This window comes from Scylla paramamosain, chromosome 3 (genome assembly GCF_035594125.1).
Source record: "Scylla paramamosain isolate STU-SP2022 chromosome 3, ASM3559412v1, whole genome shotgun sequence".
NCBI lineage: Eukaryota > Metazoa > Arthropoda > Malacostraca > Decapoda > Portunidae > Scylla > Scylla paramamosain.
This window is the reverse complement of record NC_087153.1, coordinates 8,452,501-8,472,500: the sequence shown is the minus strand read 5'-3', so window position 1 is coordinate 8,472,500 and position 20,000 is coordinate 8,452,501. Positions and strand designations below refer to the sequence as shown.

Sequence of the window (20,000 nt, the reverse complement as noted above, 5' to 3'; positions counted from 1 at the left end):
ATCAGAAGGAAGGTTGTGCCTTGTGGTTACTTTTGTTCGTGAGAGGAAGATGTAAAGGGGCGGTGGTCAACAATGTGATGTGTAGATGGTATAGGTATATATGTGACAGCACTTGGTTCTCTCCTCTTACGCACAGACAATATGCATTAATTTTGAATGTAGCGAGCGAATCAGGTGGCTCTGTGATGCAGTGACAGGCCTACAGTTTAAAAGTTAATGTTTTCAATCCGGGTTGGTTCTTGGAGCTTATTAAAACAGTATATCGTAAGTTTGGAATTCCATGAAGCTAGATTTATAGAGGGACTGTTTTAATAGACAACACTAGATAATGTTTGAGGGCAGCCATCAAAATAAGACCGTATTCTTTAACGTTTCAGTGTCTAACCTTTGTTACTTTTAATGGGCCGTAGTGGAAGTTCTTAGAGTTTTCAAGGTTGTTTTCATAATTGCAGTGATGTGCAGCATCAAAGTGAAAAGTACCTATGACGACATAAAATATCATCTCTGTGGCCTTTCAAAAAGTTTCCAACGTGAGAACAAAGATTTCAAGAAAAGAAGCATTAATATTATTATCTTTTTTTTCCCCCAAATAGGAGTGGGTATAATAACATTATCGACTTCAGAGGATTAAGAGCTCGTTCTTGGTTTACTGTAGTTTCTCGATGGAGTAAGAAACGCTCTCTTTCTTGCAAACCTAATCGGCCCTTTTAGAATCTCGCTCAGTTATCATGACTCATTGAAAGTTTTTGTGTGCCGTGGCGTGGCGTTGATAAAGAACATTGCGCAATAAGTCAGAAATCGAGAAATTATGATAACTGCATCATTACTTAAAGGCCGGCGTTATACTTTTCTGAGATTTTTGTAGCGTAGCTGAGGTACAGTCACGTTCAGCATTCGAGTAACATGCCGCACTTATCACCGCTGTATTAGTCGTTCTCAATCTTATGCCTTTGATATGCTAGGCTGGTGTTAGGCACTGTTATGTTTCGCTTTTATAATCTTTAATGTGCAACGAATCTCGGGAATGAGGAGTACCAAGAGGGATCATGCATAGCTGGGTGCCTGTCCCAAACTCAGAATATTTGGATTTGTTACTCTGTTGGCAAGGGATCGGAAAACTTAAGATTTAGAGAGAGAGAGAGAGAGAGAGAGAGAGAGAGAGAGAGAGAGAGAGAGAGAGAGAGAGAGAGAGAGAGAGAATTATATGGTGGAAGTGAGTGCGGACAGTTATCCTGTTTCTGGCATAACTGTAATTTACTCCTCGCTGTGGTGATACATATTGCATCTTAAAAGGGACTGCCACGCGTCGGCTTGACGGCTTCTTGCAGCTTCCCTTATTTTTATGTTCTTTTATTCTTATCTACCATGTACGTACCTCTATTCCTGTACCTCGTCCCTCCTCCCTCTGTTCCCCCATAAACCCTCTCCTTCCCTCATTTTGCCTCTTTTTACCTTTCCTTCACTCTGGGGATTTCACGTCGCCCCGCAGAACAATAACGTAAAGGGAAAAATTCAATTTATTTTGAAATTGAATTCAGTCATCAATTTGAATCACGAATCTGAATATTAACTTTCGAAACTTGAGGAGTGATGAAGTAGATATTGGCAGGTGTGGCGCAGGTGTGTTCCCTGCTCGACCCCGCACTTCTCCGCCCCATGTCCCCGTCACTCACTCTCCTCACCCATACCCCTCCTCGTTCTTCTTCCCTCACTTTTCTTCCCACAGTTTCCTCGTACATATCTTCTCTCTTAATTTGTCTGCTTTATATCCTTTCACCCATATCATCTCCCCTCACTTCAGTCACTCACATTCACCTCCCTCTCCTTTCTATAAATTATTCTATCGCTTCCCATTTCTTTCTTCTCCCACATCCTTCACTCCCCTCACCCATATCCCGTCCCCTCACTTCTCAGTCCCTCTCTCCCATCCAGCATATCCTGTTCCATCACCTCCTTTTCCCGTAACCCCCACCTCTTCTTTTCTCTCTCTCGTATTCTTTCCCCTAACTTGTTTCATCCATATTCTTTCTCTTATATCCTACCTCATGACTGCATAGTACTCTTTCCTATATCATCTTAACCTCTCGCCTCTTCCCGCACCTTAGCATCCTATCTCCTCACACAAACTCACATCAGTTAAACAAATGACCATGTTGAATCGCTTTACCATGAAAGCAGAGAAGAAAGGACTGCATAGGAAATCATTTAAGAGAGAGAGAGAGAGAGAGAGAGAGAGAGAGAGAGAGAGAGAGAGAGAGAGAGAGAGAGAGAGAGAGAGAGAGAGAGAGAGAGAGAGAGAGAGAGAGAGAGCATTAAATAGAGAAAAGGCAGAAGAGAGTCGTATGGAAAAGACTAGTGAGGAGCAGGGACCACATATGAATGTGAGAGAGGTTGTAGAAGACCAAGGAATGAGAAAAGTGTCTCTTAATCTTTGCATCGTCCAACCTGGTAATACATAAACGCTGGGGACACGTACGGAGCACAAACTAGAAGCAATGCATTGTATAATATGAGTGTTTACAGTATTTATTTTTTTATATCGGCTGGGTCGCTATGTTCTGAATTGTTGAGGAAATATGATTGGTGTAAGGGGATGTATAAGGCATTAGAAAGCAGGTGTTAAGGGTGAGACTTTTAGTTTTGTGTTTGAGAGAGAGAGAGAGAGAGAGAGAGAGAGAGAGAGAGAGAGAGAGAGAGAGAGAGAGAGAGAGAGAGAGAGAGAGAGAGAGAGAGAGAGAGAGAGAGAGAGAGTCAAATGATAGTATGAATTAAGCTTAATTAAAGAAAAGCACACTTTTTTCAGCTAATAATAGCGTATATCATCAGCCTACGTGCGACAAGGTGATATATTTACTTGAATAAACTCGTATCTTTTGCATCAGTTGATTGGCGAATTCGAGTTGGCGCGCCACTGGAATACTGTGCAAGTGGAGGATGTGTTGTGTTGGTGCAGTCAATGTAGAGGTGAACGGGCAGGAACGCTATATAACCGGTGCAAACATTAATTAAGAAAGGGAGCCGGGCGGGCCGGGAATCAGTCTCAGTCTGTGGAGCTGTCCGCAGGGGAAGCTACTTGAAGAAAACGTAATTAGAGCAGCGAGTAAAAAGACGCGGGAAGTTGACTGGTGTCGGCAACTAAAACTTAGCGAACGTTTTTGTATGCGAAAGAAAATTGGGAAACTGGGAGGGACATAAGTGGTTTCATTACAAACAAAATGGTTATTGCTCTTCTCTCATTTCACTGACCAGCGTAAGAAGACAGAACGGAAGACAGGCATCCAAACTGTCACTCGCGGCAGCTAACGGAACAGACTCACAGAAATGTTGTGAAGAAAAGTTTGTTCTTTATTAATATAGTACTGGAGCTCGGCGAAACACAAATACGGGATAAGAAAAGTTCGCAACTTGTCCGGCATCGTGAAGCTGCCATCCTCCGTCTTTTGAGCATATCTTCTCCAGCCTTGATTTAAGATCCCTTCCTTACGCCAAGTTTTCGTTACAGGACTTTTGTAAGATTTCAGTCCATATGCTAGAGTTCGTAGAATGTACAAACTATAAACTTTTCTCTCCAGCTATCTTGAAGGAGAAAATATTATAATTGGAGCAATCGGCCAGCTCTAAAATACGAATGAGAACGTGAAGTCTTACGAAAGTCCGGGAAAGAAAACTTCATTGCAAGTCCAACCGGGAATCAAGTCCAGATAGGAATCAAGAGAATTGTGTTTCACGTGATGTGGAGATGAGAAGAGGATATCCTGGATTAGCGAATAAAACAGACTTGAAGACACGTCATTTACGGCACAATAATTATGATAGTAGAGGGTGATTAAAGTGACAGGCCGCCAACCTAGGAATAGTAAAAGAAGGGAAAGGAGACAGATATATATATAGATGAAGAGTCAAAAAAAAAAAAAAAAAACTGTCTTATGACAGTGGGAAGGCTCTTCTTCAGCGGAATCGTAGAGGCTAATGATGAAGATGAGAATGGTCATGACAATGATAATGATGAGCTTTACTGATGTCTTTCTTTAAACCACCCGACAAAAAGAGTCAGCAGTCTTCCTATCGAATGCCTATATCAAACAAGCTATCAGAAAAAAAGGAAAACTATTTCTCCTTCATTTTCTGATTAATTAAACATGGAATACTCTTTCAGATGGTGGAAGAGTCAATAAGTTCATAAGAACCTGTATCCAAGAAGCAGGCAGTAAAATATTTTGTTTCTGAACCTTTCACTGCGTTATGCAGCAACTCATAACACTAAAAAGCATGTTATGAAAGCTTCACAAGAACCTGTAGGAAATGAAAAATAATTAAAAGTGTAGATTTTCTATTACAACTGGTATAATGTTGAGATGTGACAGTAAATGTTTCGCAGTGACTTTTAATTAAGGAATGACGTGTTAGATGCCGAAAAGAATTAACATACCGATCACTGGAACATGCAACACTCCTCGTGGCGGTGGTGAGTCAGTCAGGTAGTCAGTCAGAAACACATCAAATGGCGCAAGCAAGTCCACTCAACCGCGATGATGTGCTTGAGTATGCGAGTTTTCACCTTCCATGACATCCCGCCAAAGTAAAGCCGTTTTGGGGGAGTGGGGAGCTTTCTACCTCCGCCGCCTGTCAATTACCAATGGAGCGTGAACTGTGCAAGTGAGTGGCGGCGCGTCTCCAAGGGCGACACCAGGAAGGCGCCGTGTTATAGAATCAGCGGCACGTGAAGGCAGTTCCGGCCATTACTGGGAGGCGCCGCGGCAAGTGTTGTATTGGCGTGGAAGGGGAATGAAAGGTGCAGGTGAACTGTGTGTGTGTGTGTGTGTGTGTGGGTGAGTTGGTGAAGATAGTGCTTTACTGAGAAGAGGGTGGGGTTTAAATTTCTTTTTCTTTTTCTCTTTTCCTTCTTTTTCTTTCTTTTTTCATTCATTCTTCCTTTTTCTTCTTCTTTTTCTTCTTTTCATCTTTTTCTTCTTCTTCTTTTTCCATTCATTCACTCATTCATTCATTACACGCGCAGCCTCCCATCCACACATTCAAAATCATTCTCTTCTCGCTTTCCCTTCCTTGTCGTTCCACATTTCCTCCTTCCCTTCCCCCCGACCCTCCCCGCTCACGACATCCGCCTGCCTTCCTTCCTTTCATCTCACCTGCTCTCTCCTTCCTCCCACCCCCTCCCCTCTTCTCCTTATCTCTTCCTCTCCACTTTCCTTCCTCAGATGTCCCTCCTCCCCACCGTCTCTCTCTCTCTCTCTCTCTCTCTCTCTCTCTCTCTCTCTCTCTCTCTCTCTCTCTCTCTCTGACACAAGGAAAGCACATAAACACGACTCTGAATTATATCTTGAGTCTGTTTTTATTCAGTGTGTTTTAACTTTCACCAAATGATACTAACCTTGAAGTTTTTCTTTAATTTTCTTTCTTTCTTTATTTATTTTTGTTCCTTCACGTCCCTCGCTCCCTCGCCCTCCCACAACTTTCCCGCACCTTTCACAATAGGTTTGCAGGGGCGCAGTTCACTTGATCACTCTGGTGCCCTCATGCGTGACTCCCGCCTTTGTTGTATGAGTGTAGGCGTGCGTGGGTGTCTATGTAGGTAGGTAGGTAGGTAGGAGAGGACGGGGGGGTGTACGTATGTATGCGTGTTTTTGCTTGGATGGGTAATGGAGGTGTGTTGATTTTGCATGTTATTAGTTACGCACAATAGCGCTTTATCAAAATACCTGTCGCTTAATTGGAATTACGTTTTGACATTGGTGTATTGTTTATTTTGAATCAGTTAGGTCGTGTCAGTGAATCCAGTCATTGTCCTGCATATACGTGTGAAATATAGCAGTGTTATTACCCTTCTATGATCCCTGCTAATTGCCATGTTTTTTTCTCGCTTTGCAGGTAAGTACCCAGTGAAGTGATGAGGCGAGTGTGTGCCAGCGGCGTGCATGCGGCTGTTGGTGGTGGCGGTAAGGTATCCAGGTTAGGTATGGGAGTATAGAGAGAGGGTATAGGTTTAGTGTCAAGCCCTCCACCAGCAGGAACAGAAAAAATATGGGATGGGTACAGGACGAGAGAAAGCGAGAGGGGGGGAAGTAAGGGGAAGGGTTTGGAACGGATGGTGAAGGGAGAAGGGAGAACTGATGAGTGGGGAGGGAGGGATGGTGTGAGTGGAACAGATAGTAACGGAGGCAAGTGCTATCTGCTCGCATGTTCCCTTCTCCAACTTGCTCTCTCTTTCTCTCTCTCTCTCTCTCTCTCTCTCTCTCTCTCTCTCTCTCTCTCTCTCTCTCTCTCTCTCTGCGCAGATTTGCCGGGATTTGCCCCTCTTTCAAACACATTATGTTAAATGAGAGTGAAATTACACAAGCACAGTCTCTCCCCCCCCCAACGCACACTCTTAGGTCAAGGTCATCTTCCACTCAGTATTCCTCTTTCACACCTGCAGCAATCAAGGTTTTTTTTATTCTCTTTCCCTGTAATTGACGTTTCTATTTATTGCCGTCCTTGTTGTTGCTCTTGTTGGCCAATCCCGCTCCGCCTCGCCCCTCCCTCGCTCTGGGACTCTTGTTCTCTGCTCCAAGCAAGTCATCGCCGCCCTCCCTGAAGAAGACAAGAAAAAATTGTAAAAAAAAAAAAAAAATGCCTTGAACTCGAAATTCTTCTTTGTTTTTCATTCCATTTGCGTCCCGTCAACTAGATCTTTTTTTTTCACTGTTAATTCCTAATGCACCGGAGATCCACCCATCCCTAATGTAATGATACTTGTTTTTTTTATCTCAGTAAAGATCAAAGACTTAAACACGCGGTGGTGTATAAAAAGGTTTTCCTTACATATCATGTTCGTAAATGTTTGTACCTTACCTTCGATGTAACTTAGATAAATATAATGATCGTCGCCTTGATGATGCTGAAATTACAGGAATATTTTCTACTACATATTACTGAAGGTGTTTTTTATCACCATATTTTATGACATCAAAATAGAGGCTGTACAGAAACTTTGCATATTTAATTATTCCTTTGCCTTGGCTTCAAAACTTAATTTTTAGTGTTCAAATACTGAACTGATTTTTATTTCTAGAAAAAAAAAAAAGTCTTTCAAAGTGATGGAGCAGAGGCTAATGTCGATCGACAAACCTGCGAATTTTGAGTTCGTTCTTTGGAGAGAGTGGAGAAGTTTATGAGTGTGTTACCAGATCTGGTGTTGGCCTCGCCTTTGGCTCTAGGCGCTGAGGTGCTCCAGATGGCCGCACCAGTTTACCCAAGACTGAAAACTATTTAATTCTCAGGAGCCTTGCAGCTCTGGAGGATCGTGTATCTAGAAACACGGCATATCATAAGGAAGATGCATTTAATTTATTTATTTTTTGTCTGCAGTTTGTCACAACGGGTCGAGTTTCAGCAAAGCTGTTCTTATTCTCCGAAAAAGAAAAAAAGAAAAAAAATGAGTTAACACATCTCGGTGGAAACCATTTAGCCATGAGCACACACACACACACACACACACACACACACACACACACACACACACACACACACACACACACACACACACACACACACACACACACACACACACACACACACACACACACACACACACACACACACACACACACACACACACACACACACACACACATCAGCGCCCCAGGGAATGTTAGCAAGTCAAGCAGCCTCATCAAGTTCAGAGGAGCGCCTTGTGAAGCTTGCCAAGGGTTCAGTGTTGCCTTATGTGTTGCAAAGCAGGAACACTCCCGCCAGAGGTGTTCCAAAGGTCACGGTGTTGTGGGAGGCAATACTACGCTGGAGAAGTGGGAGGACGGAATGCTGATGTGGGAGTGACTTGTGGAGGAATGGAGGACTGACTGTTGATGGGGGGAGTAGCGGATGGAGGAGAGGGAAGACAGGTTAGTGATGGAAAGTGTACAGATAGTAGAACTTCGCAATGTTATTTAGCTGTAGAATTTTTTCCCTAATGTTTAAAACGTACGATTGTAAAGACACAAATGGTAGTGTGTCCTCAGCACTTGCTTTTCATGATCCTTGGATATTTAATTTTTCTTAACCTGAGATATAAACATTCTTCTCTGCTAATATTTAATGCTTTTCTTTTCTTTTTATATGAAGGGAGTGTTCGCCAGAAAGTTAAACCCAAATGTACCTACCTAGAAAACAAGTTATATTATAATAATGTTAATTAAATTAGGTATGTTTTAGTGCTTACCTAATAAGTCTTATTATAAACCTAAGTCAGTGCAAGTGTTGTTCACACATACTATATTTGTCACACGTATTCAGTCACTCCCTATCCCTTCTGTCTTCACAGTTACAACATTACTGAAGCTCCCTTTGGTTCAAGTTTAAACCGATCAACAGTTTTTGGGAGAAACTTTCAATAACAAGCAGCAGAATCGGAACCACTAGGCTGTTTTTGAGAAGCTTTACGGTCGGTCTGTCGGCGCGTTCGGCATTCCTTAATGAGAGACAGAGAGCAGCTCAGAGCGAAGCCACGTATTTAATGAGCAGCCCACTAACGAGCTGCATAATTAGGACACTTTGCGACGGCCTTCAATTAAATATGTCTTGGCCGAGGGATTCTGCATTGAGGAAAGCAGCCTGAGAGTGTGGGACGGCTCTTTATACATTTAGAACTGAGCGACCCTGAGTGTATAGGAGCAAGACAGTCAGAATAAAATTACAAGTTGGGCAGTAAGGGTTGTGTGAGAGAAAGATCTTAGTGAAAAGGAAAGATGTCAGACAAGAGAGGGATTCTGGTAAGACTAAATTGGTTGTGTGTGGGAGGGGTTTACCGTGGGAAGAATTGAGTGGGTAAGGGAAGAACATTGGTGGGGCAGCAATGGATGTGTGGGAAGGGGTTTAGTGAGGGAGGAGTTGGGTGGATAGGGAAAGAACAGTTTTGGAACAGTAATAGTTGTGTGGGAGGGGTTTGAGTGGGGATGTATAGAGCACCCAGGAGAGGGATGCGGTTAAGACAGCAGTGGTTGTATGTGGGAGGGGATTAAATGGAGGAATGAGGGGAGGCCAGAAGAGCGAGGTTCAGACGGTAATGGCTGTGTGTAGGAGGCTTCATTTGGGAAAGAAAGTTGGGCAGGCAAGAGAAAGAATTATGAAACAGAAGTGGGTGTATGTGGGAAAGGTTTCAGTGCTGAAGGGTGGACAAGAGAGACAACTGTGAGACAAAAGTGATTGTATGTGCATGGGAATGGTTAAAGTGGCGAAGTGAGTGATGGGCAAGACGGGGGCAATGAAGGAGGCAGTACAAGATAAGAATGTGGCGCTCCTTGGTTAGAAAAAGGTACGTTGGAATTCCCTGAGTTGGAAGTTCAGGCTAGTTAGTGTGTTCCTGGGATGAAATGTAATGACTTCTCCGTCTGGAAAGGGCAGGGGCGAGGGCTGGTGGGCCAGGTGAAGGCGAAAAGTCACGTCATGGACGGCGGAGGCACGCACGCAGCGGCGCCCCGATAACCTACGAGGGAGGTTGTGGCTGCTGAGAAATCGACAAGCCGATAAAACTAATAGGAAGGTGCCGTGTGTGTGTGTGTGTGTGTGTGTGTGTGTGTGTGTGTGTGTGTGTGTGTGTGTGTGTGTGTGTGTGTGTATTCTTTATCGTGGAAACATTTCTAAAGTTAGTTAATGTGTAAAAAAATAGATTGTTTTCAGTCTTCATTGCTACAAGTCCTTAACACTTTAATGCTTTTGTAATTATTATTATGATTGCTGCTGCTGCTGCTGCTGCTGCTGTTGTGTTTTGTTGTTCTTGTTGTTGTTTTGGTTACCATAATTTTTCCTCCCTCCTCCTCCTCCTCCGCCGCCGCCGCCGCTGCCGCCGTCACCGCTGCCTCCGCCTCCGCCTCCGCCTCCGCCTCCGCCTCCTCCTCCACCTCCTCCTCCTTCTCCTCCTCCTCCTTCCATCATCATCACTGCACCAACTACTACAGTATTCTTTTGACCAAATCTAAGTCACAGGAAGAAGGAGAAACACAAACAGACGTTCATTATTGTGACAGAGGAACCAGCTTTAAGCCTTCCTTTCCACACACCTGGATCTCCTCACCGTGCTGGATACCTTCTAATCACTTAAATTCCCCGTGCAGCAACCAGATCACTGATGGACTGATCCTGATGGGGCGGGACACGATTACTTCACCTTCTCCATGTATTTTACTCCACTTGTTTTCGTCTCTCCCTGCAAGGTGACGCTTTGGCTGCCGCCCAACTGAATCTTCTACCTGATCTCCCTCCTGCCTAATTAGTAATGCAGATCCATATATGCATGGGCTTGGGATTAGTTGTAGGGAGACAGGGATTCTTCGCTGGAATGGAAGGGAGTGTGCAGGAGGCGAGGGTTGATTGTGGTGTTACCCGCGTGGGTGTGTTGAGCCGCCAGCCCGCGCAGGTGTGGTGGCCGCTGTGGTGGTGCTCTCCTGTGGCTCTTGGCGGTGTTGTGTCTGTTCGTGTTATGGTGTTTGGTCCCGGAGGTTTCGTGATTCCGGCGCTCAACTGGAAACGTTTGAACTGTCGATACAGATTTTTTTTTTTTTTTTTTTCCAGAATTCTCGTATGTGTTGGTCTGTGCGCCGGAGGTCAAAATTGTTCTCCTATTTTTCCAGTGTGTCGTTTATAACTGAGCCGCAGGCGGGTCGGGGTTTTTCCGTGTATCCGCTTGAACTTTTTTTTTTCTTTACCTTAACGTGGCAATCCCAAGGGCATCCACATGCACACACACCTGTACATGCAGGCGAGCACATGCGCTTAGGCACATGCACATAAGCGGACACACACATACGCACACACATGTCTTTCATTAGCAATCAAAATGTCTGCACGTATTAGAATCGCTGCCAGATCGTTGATAGGACAAGACTCTGCAGGCGGCATTTGACCACATGAAGCACGCAAGACGCGAAGGATCGAGATAACTGTAACAAATGAAATATTACCCAATGATAAAGATAAGGCCAAAGCGTCTCAGCAATACTCGGTGTTATATCAATGGCGTGAGAGACAATAATCATTCTACTTTGTCAGTCTCGTTAAGGCGCCACGGATCACTACACTGACAGTCACCCTGAGCCATTCCTCTGCCTCTGGTATGAACTTTCCTTTATTGATATCTGTAAGTGATCCGCTGCAGATACTCTATTAATCTATTCGCAAAAGTTAATGTTATGATCAATATTATAATGAGCCGCTTGCGTCTTCATGTAGTGTTTGTCACCAGAAGCTGTAAGACTACAGCTTTGTCAGGAGTTGCCTGGTCGAGCCGCCGAGATGATTACAGGAATCAGCGTTGTAATGAAACGTCAGTCAGAAAGTTATTGACTACAAGGGTACACGGCGCGGCTCATGGGCTCTATTATCTGAACTTAATTAAGGGTGGCGGGTGTCCGTGCAACGGCTAGGAAGTTGTCCCGCCAGGACGGCTCGGCGATGAGAGGAGAGATTAGCTGGCGAAGGGAGAGGGTTGAGGAGAGGCGGACTAGGGAGAGGCGCCCTGGATATACATGGATGCAGGTGCTTTGCTACGAATCTAAGGTGTATTAGGTCAGCGACAGGCGTGTGCACACAAATCAGAAGAAAATAGAGTCAGGTCCTGAAGGATGGTGCAGGTGGCTGGTGTATTGAGTTTTGCTAGGTGTGGCATGACGGGGCGAACCTGGTGTTCTGGTCTGGAAATACTCGTAAAGCCATGCCCTCATGCCTTGCCGTCCTCTACCACACGGGATGGGGTGGGGGAGACGGACGACTAAATGCTGGCATATCAAGTAGCCGGAGATTGTGTGCGTGTCATTGCCTCTATCTCAGATGTGAAATTTTCATCAAGCAACATTATTTTTCCTTGAAGACAGGAACACGGTCTCGTGTTACCAGGATGAGGCGGTGGACGAAGCACCCGCTAAGATGTAGCATGTCTAATTGAGGTTCTTGGAGCAACTGTAATTAATCACTAGAAAGTTGCGAGAGTATATATATATATATATATATATATATATATATATATATATATATATATATATATATATATATATATATATATATATATATATATATATATATATATAATTTTTATTTTCTATTTATTTTTTTAATCCTCAGACTTAGGCAATACGCACCGGAGAGGAAGCGTTGCTGGCAGTTGTATTTGAGAGCCAGGATGATCACTGGTGACGATCGAAACAGTTATCTGAACAACGCACGTCACTTCAGAGCGAATTTTGTTAGAGCTGTATGGGCAAAGAAACAATTTCCTTTTGTAAACGTGACAATAATGGCATCAAGATGAGCCGAGCGTATCCCATTGATGCTAACGTGGAATTTCAGAGAAGAAAGTAATATCTCAGTAGTTCGGGAATCCTCTTACGGCCACGAGCAGCTGTGTAAATTCTTATTACTGGCAAACACGGATTTTAAAGTGAGTAGTTACATATTGTATGTTAAAGAAATTGATTATACTGATAGACGTTTTTGTTTCTGGAATGTATGACAATGAAAGGTAACTGAAACTTGATGGTAGACATAAATGTGTGATATACCTCGAGACAGCGGGATAGTGAGACGACAGGGAGTGTTATGGAAGAGAAGAGGATTATGTATATACAGTGCAATTTACATAGATATGCAACGTTCAATAACAAAGATTAACAGAACCATAGTCATGTAACTCAACATTACCTAATAACCTCCAGCTCACGGAAACTCTCCAAGTCATGCTCACCGACACACACACACACACACGCACACACACAGATGACGATTTAAGTGTATTAACTCAAGACGTGTTTGTTTAATTTACACTTGTATATTACACTAGTATTTGCGCTTGTAATGTTTGTAGCTCTAATGGCGGCAATTATATGTAAGCTTGACATGAGAAATTGATCTAATGAGGTATTGCAGCGTCCCTTCGATGTACCGGTCTTCCTTCAGATCCAACATTCGCCAAATTTGCATCACTTTAAGGCAGCAATGGCTTAATGGTTCAGGCTTGACGTATTATGAATGCAGCGATAATTTGTGTTTATGAATGTATGTATGTATGTATCGGGCTTCTGGTGCTCATCAGCATGGGGGCGAGAGTGGCATCCGCCGAGGACCTGTCGAGGTAGGAAGGACTAATGCATCAAGCGAGGCGCTTTGTAAGGACTCAATACACCCTTTGCCCATCTGGGAAAGAGGACAATTGGATTTGGAAATTACCCAGGATCTGCTGAGTTAAGTTGACGAAAGAGAGAGGCAAATGGTGTCTGTGAGAAATGAGTCTCAGGTATGCTGTGGCGGCATCCTGGTGACGTCCCGCACCGGCCCGTATCTGACTGCGCAATTTGACGATTGAGCTCTTTAGTTTATTCCTTCACGCGTTGTTCTTTCACAAGGACTGTTTTCCGAAGGCTACGGAGATGAAGTCAGGTTCTCTTGGGTGTTTTTCTCCTAAGCATTGTAGAATCCTTGTCAAACTATTATTAGAACTATAAAATCATTATTGAAAACTCAAATATGTGACGAACTTCCTAAAACTAGTTAAAATAAGACTTAGGAGTGTTTGAAAATAGACCCAGGGAACGCTGTTGCTTACCATTAGTACTTGTTTTCCTTCACTTTCCCTCATAATGAGGTTGTCCGAAGCAACAAAGATAGAAAGAAAAAAAAAAAACGCATAATTGCCGCTCCTCCAGAAGTTTAGTAGTAAGGGATTCCTGTCTGGTTGGCCAATTTAGCTTTTGTCTCTAGGGAAATATTCAGTGGGTGCCTCGAATAAGCTGATTATGACGTCTTGAGAATTAGACATTGTGCTGGCTCTGAAGGAAGGAAAACTAGTCTGTTTTTGGCATCTGCACGTACGCTCAGCATAATAGTAGTGATTGTTGTGTTTATTATCTGGTATTCTGAAAAAAGGACTTGACCAGCATATATAAGCACCCGCACAGGCACGCGTGACCATCCATTCCTTACACACACAGAGCCGGGCAACCTTCTGATGTGCACTGATCATACGTTTTGCGAGAGGAAGTTAAAGCTTCTAAATTTACATTGGTTAGAGAGACATAGATTAAGATGGGATTTGATACAAGCACTTGAGTGGCACAAGGAATAACACAACGGGTGATATAAACGAAATCCTTTTAGTCAGTCATCAAGATAGGGCAGGGCTAGGAGTAACGGGTTCAGACCAATAAGAGCTTGGTAAGAGAGAGAGAGAGAGAGAGAGAGAGAGAGAGAGAGAGAGAGAGAGAGAGAGAGAGAGAGAGAGAGAGAGAGAGAGAGAGAGAGAGGAGAGAGAGAGAGAGAGAGATTTGACTGTCAGAGTGGTTGAAGAAGCAGCAGCTTTGCCAATTCTTTTCCTCCTTCCAGAGGCGTTAAAGTCCATGTGTTGAATGCAGCTACCATATATGGGCATGTATGGGGAGGTTCATATCATACAGGGTGGAGTCAAAAGCCTTTCGTCTCATCGAGTGCTCCCAAATCATGTTATCTCGAATCTCTCATTCACCATCGCAGTGTTGCATCTCTTACTATCTTTTACCGATATTTCTTTGGTTATAAGTCTAAAATTGCCAACTGCAGCGGCGGTGGTGCACAGGACTTGATTTTGAGCCCTCTCCTGCTTCGAGGGTCTCAGGCCTTCAAGGTGCAGGCGGCATGAGAACCTTGCTGCATTTGTCATCTTGTTCTCCCTGCGACTCCTTTGACCTCCACTTTTTGAGCGCTCGCTACTTGCTGAGAGCGAAAGACGTTTCTCCTTTTCCTCTCAAGATCACTCCCCAGGTGCATCCATCTCCTGGAAATTCTGTTTTTTTTTCCCTTCCTCTGTGGAGTTGACATAACTTATTCTGGTCTCCTATGCAAATATTCGTGCTGGAGTCGCGGTGGCAAAAGGTAGCGTGATGGCCTGCAAAACAGCGTGAAGTCTGCGAATTCCGCGGTCAATTCCTGTCAGTGCGACCTTTTTTTTTTTCTCACGTCTTTCAACCATTTCACTTCTAAGCAGATTTTCCCCCTCAACACCCATAACCTTTTAGACACTATTTTTTATGCTACATACATATTTCTGTTGCTTAAAAAAAAGGATAAAATTTACCTTCTGTTTTCTCTTTTTTCTTTTGTGTCTTTACGCAAACCATTTTTACAGTAGCCAGTAAAACGATTAAAGTCACCAGTATTTACAGTTTTACGCGGAACACCAAGAGGTACATAAAAGATGCCATTTTACACATACTGAATGTCTATCCCTTGCTGGTGGTGGCTGCACCTTCTGAGCGCTCAGTGGCACGTGTGACATCACCCTCGTGCCTTGATGGGATGGACGATAGGTAAAACTGGCGGTATTTTTTTTAACCAAATATCAAAGGTTCATACACGAGGAGAGAGAGAGACAGAGACAGACACAGAGACAGACACAGAGAGAGAGAGAGAGAGAGAGAGAGAGAGAGAGAGAGAGAGAGAGAGAGAGAGAGAGAGAGAGAGAGAGAGAGAGAATCAACACAAGCACAGACACACACACACACACACACACACACACACACACATCACATCACAAGGAAGAACAGGAGGAGGTACAGGAATGGGAAATTGATTGAATTATGGCACTGCAACAACAAAGTCATATGGCGCTGGCTGGAATTACGAGAGAGAGAGAGAGAGAGAGAGAGAGAGAGAGAGAGAGAGAGAGAGTGCTACATCCCCCGCCGAGAAACCCTCCGTACGCCAAGCTCGAACTAGTAACGTTTAGGATGCCAGCAGATCACTCTCCCACAGAGCCACCGGATCCTCTACAACGGTAGTCCCCAAACTGTCTTTTATGACGCCCTTCTTTTTACTTGTTATAGACCGCACGCTCCAACCCAGTGATATAATTTATATAGAATTATGTATTTTTACTTTTCATATCTTAGCACTGTTCCGGAAAATGAAGATGTTTGCTTGGATTGAGACAAGTGAAACAAATATGTGCTGATGATTTTACGCCCGCTGAGAGTGTTGGCTCCTTTCAGTTTGAAAATCACTGCTCTAAAAGAAGAGAGGAATGAAAAAAAATGGTAGGTTATGAGAAGTGAAAGATGAAGGAAAGAGATACGAGTGGGGAAAAGTCAATCGTTGCATCCTTGTTGAAATTGTGTGATAAAGGAAAAGCCATGTGTTTCCTCGTGTCTGGCTTTGGCTGGTATCTGCTGGTATTGGCAATACATCACCGGCATGGCAGGACCCTCGGGGCTTGAATAAGGGAACAGCCACGTGTAGGGGATATGGGAGCGGCTCGTCAGATGTACAACGGTGGAACTTCTTTCTGTTGACTCACAAATCGAAGTTACTTAGTCTGTACTAGAAAAAAAAAAAAATGGATCTGTTTCATATATCCAAGTGTTACTCAAAAAACTCATATCCTTTTACACGATAGTTCACTTCGACTTTGCTCGTGGACAGCTTGATCCTGTAGGAAAACAGAGAAATTGCAAGCTAATGTCTTCCGTGAGTGTGACCAATAGCAAATGAATAGGTCTAAATGGTGGAAGTTTAGAGCAAGCGGAACGGTGCAATAATTATATTTATGTAATGTAGTAATTAAATCATGTAATTCAGTTGTGAATTAATGTATCTTACGTAGTAGTCTCTTTCTCCAGACCACATTTACAAATTTAAACACTGTAGGACCACACCGAAAACTTGAGTGTTAATTACTCCAACTCACCTTCAAGGCTATACATCCCTGCCTGGGCCTCCATTTCCTCGCCTTTCCTATTACTTCCCTTTCTCTTTTGCATACCCGTTACCAATAGTTTCCTTGCACGACAACAGCACGTAGACACAATTTATGGCCGAAGTTTGCATCAACTTCAAGGTGTTTGGCTTCAAGATGTGCGTGGCCATACGTCGGGTACTGTTCAGGATTTAATTGCATTTTTTTTTTTTTATCTCTCTCTTGCTGCTGCCTCACGAGTGTTCCCGTCTTTTCTTTGCTTTCTTCCATTCTTGCAGTTCCCAATATTCATTCATTCCCATCCTTTCTTTTTGTTTTTTTCAGTTATTATTTCTCCATTTATCTCACTGAGCAACGTTCGGGAAGTGTTCGGCCTGTGAGGTGGAAGAGGAGCAAGAGTTATTACCATTTAACTTCCATGTTCATTATGCCATTACATCATCATCTTTGGCACTCCCCATAGCTTCCTCATCTCTATTAGCTAATACACCTCTTCTCTTCTCTTCACGCCACTTCCCTCTCACTCCAATTTCGTTGATACTACTCATCTTTATCCACTTATTGGCACCCTGCTTCACCTCTCCACTTTCTAATTCACTTGAACCTTCCTTAATTCCCTTCGTCCATCACATCTGCACTTCCACTCTGGCAACCTCATTTTTCTTCAACGCTCAACATCCTCTTGTGCTTCAACAGTTCACCCTCCTATCGGCTTTGATCCTTCTCACTTCCCTCCGTCCTTCACTCGAAACCTATCCACCAGCAGCGCCACGTCACGTCACGCAACGCAACGCCTGCCCAGATTTATCGCCTCGCAGCCGTTACACGCACGCCAGGTCAAGGGGATTTGTTTCGCTTTCCGCTGCCTGTTGCCGCCGCTCAAGACTTACGGGTGTTGTTCGGGAAGTGTGAGAATGCATTTAGATTTCTGGTATAAACTTAGTACTCCTTTTGGTTTTGTTAGTTGGTCCTCTTTGTCTCTCGTATGTTATGGCTATGTCCCTATATATATATATGACTCAGTTGATCATTTGACTGCTATATGCAACGCTTCACAACACTAAAAACACTGTATAAAGTCTTTACAAACACATATAAGAAAGAAAATAGATTAAATGATACTTTTTCATTTCAATGTTTATGGGCGGCTGTTGAATGAAAGGAAATGTTTCGAAAGTAGTTTGTAAGGAAACGTGTGTCATATGCAGTACAAAGGCTAAGGATTCCTCTACTAGTTGTCGTTAGTATCTTCGGGTTAATGAGTAATTAGTCGTTGCTTCTACTCAGTTTGGCGCATTCTCTCGTTTTGTTTATCGTCTCGCACCTTTAAGCTGTGATTACGATTTTAGTGTTAAGAATTATCGCTAGTGTGTTCATCTTATTGGATGGCAAGTCGCGCCGCCTCCATCTCCGGCCATCAGAGCAATTAATCGGCCTGTAAATCTTAAATATCTACGCGAGGAAATGATGCAGGGGGTCAGCCTGTGACGGTTGTGTCGAGGAGGGGGAGAGGGAAGGGACTATTCCGACAACTACGTACTCGGAACAGCTTTTAGGTCAGTCTCAAATGTTTGCTGTTTACAAGGGGCATGTGAAGGACTACAAGTTGGGAATTTGCTTGTCCTTCGGAGCTTTTATACAGAGGAAAAAATTATATTCTTTCATGTTAACTGTCAAAGGAAAATACCTGTCAGCGTGTCGGTCCTCTTATTGTTACATTGACGATTCACGTTTGCCTTTCACTCGTCAGGAGTCAGGAGACGGTGAACGAGGTGTGTGTCGCGTCACGGAAACATCGGGACACTTGCCTCTTGTACCCTTTCGACCTGTCTTTCCTCCTACCTGACGAGGCTCTTACCCCCTGACTGACGCGTTGTCTCCGCTCATGTGACCGACGCAGCAATCCCCAGCACTGCTTTTCACCGCCAGGGAGAGGCTTTCTAACTCTCTACAGTATCACTACCAGTACATAGGCGTATTAATATGAGGCCGAGAAAGAGACCAGCACACTTGTCCTCGCCCACGTTGACGGTTATCTAGCACACCGCGCCTTCCACTCGCTCATGAATGATGTGTGTGGCTTGGAGGACTAAGAACAATACCTTTCTCTGTTAAGTGTATAGTAAGAAAGTAGATGACGGTTTTCTTATATTATTATTATTATTTTTTTATTTTATTTTAACGTGTGAAGGAGATTGGCAAAAGGGAAAAAGGTTGGCCAATTTAGTTCGTTCCTGTGTGTTGATGCTCGTCTATTAAAATAACAGAAGAAATAGGGAAAAGAAACAGGTTGCCGTCGATGCGGAAAGCTGAGTGAGTTACTGTTGTTGGATTTTTTTTTTTTTTCTTCTTCTGCGGAACCACGGCACCAGCATATACACTGAATGTTCCTGGTTGGCGGTGTTTTCCTGCAGTGCTCTACCTCTCCTCCGGCGTGGCGATGCAGCTCAAGGAGAGGGTGCTGGTGGGCGAAGGCTGCCGAGCGGAACAAAGTTATTGATGCAGTTTATTGGTGGTCACTGCTCTTCCATTCCGCCGCCGTCGCTGCCACCACGGCACTGCCTCGCCTGGGATGAGCAGCCCCAATCCAGGTTAAAGTGATATTTACTCGAGTTTGATAAAATCATGACATTAAATTTGAATGCTGTGTTGTCTGTCTAGCCGGGGATTGATAAAGAAATATTTGTACATGTTCACATTGTGTTTACAATTATACAGACCCATACGAGTGTACATTCATACATAAACATATAAGAGATAGAATATATTTAATTTTCCTGTTCAGAATATGTTTCAGGGTATTAGTGTTTATATTTAAACACTTGAATACACAATTTATAGACTATTTTGCTGAACACTTCTTTGTTTAAGAAATAATTTTGTATTGAGCTGCTCGACTTAGAGAGAGAGAGAGAGAGAGAGAGAGAGAGAGAGAGAGAGAGAGAGAGAGAGAGAGAGAGAGAGAGAGAGAGAGAGAGAGAGAGAGAGAGAGAGAGAGAGAGAGAGAGGCAACAGGCAATTTTTAAGATTAATGATCCAAGAAACAGCAATGTCGTGAAAATAAAATACTATCTACAAGATTCACTTCATTCCCCATTTGAACCTTACAATGATCATCTGTAATCTTAAATCTGAAAAGACGAAATATCAAGAATTGTCAATCAGTCAGCGGTATTCCCCATCTGTGTCTTCTCCCTGCTACTCTCCATCACTTTTACATTCACGTCTGCAGCACTGATAGATGGTTCCCCTAGCCCTGCAGCCGCATCCCTTACCTTCATGTCCCCATATTCTC

At 43.5% G+C, this 20,000-nt stretch overlaps 1 protein-coding gene across 2 annotated transcripts in view; it reads left to right on the top strand.

Annotated features, from left to right (window-relative positions):
* The window catches only part of LOC135089862 (atrial natriuretic peptide receptor 3-like), a 103,436-nt gene extending 84,020 nt beyond the window's left edge, over positions 1-19,416 (top strand). The window contains exon 4 of one of the 2 annotated variants that reach the window (XM_063986021.1): positions 19,120-19,416. In XM_063986021.1, coding sequence (XP_063842091.1) covers positions 19,120-19,205 — 86 coding nt within the window. In that variant the 3' untranslated portion in view covers positions 19,206-19,416. Of the gene's footprint in view, positions 1-5,886; positions 6,058-19,119 lie in introns of those variants that run through there. The other variant, XM_063986030.1, reaches the window with a different exon arrangement.
* The last annotated feature ends 584 nt before the right edge of the window (positions 19,417-20,000 follow it).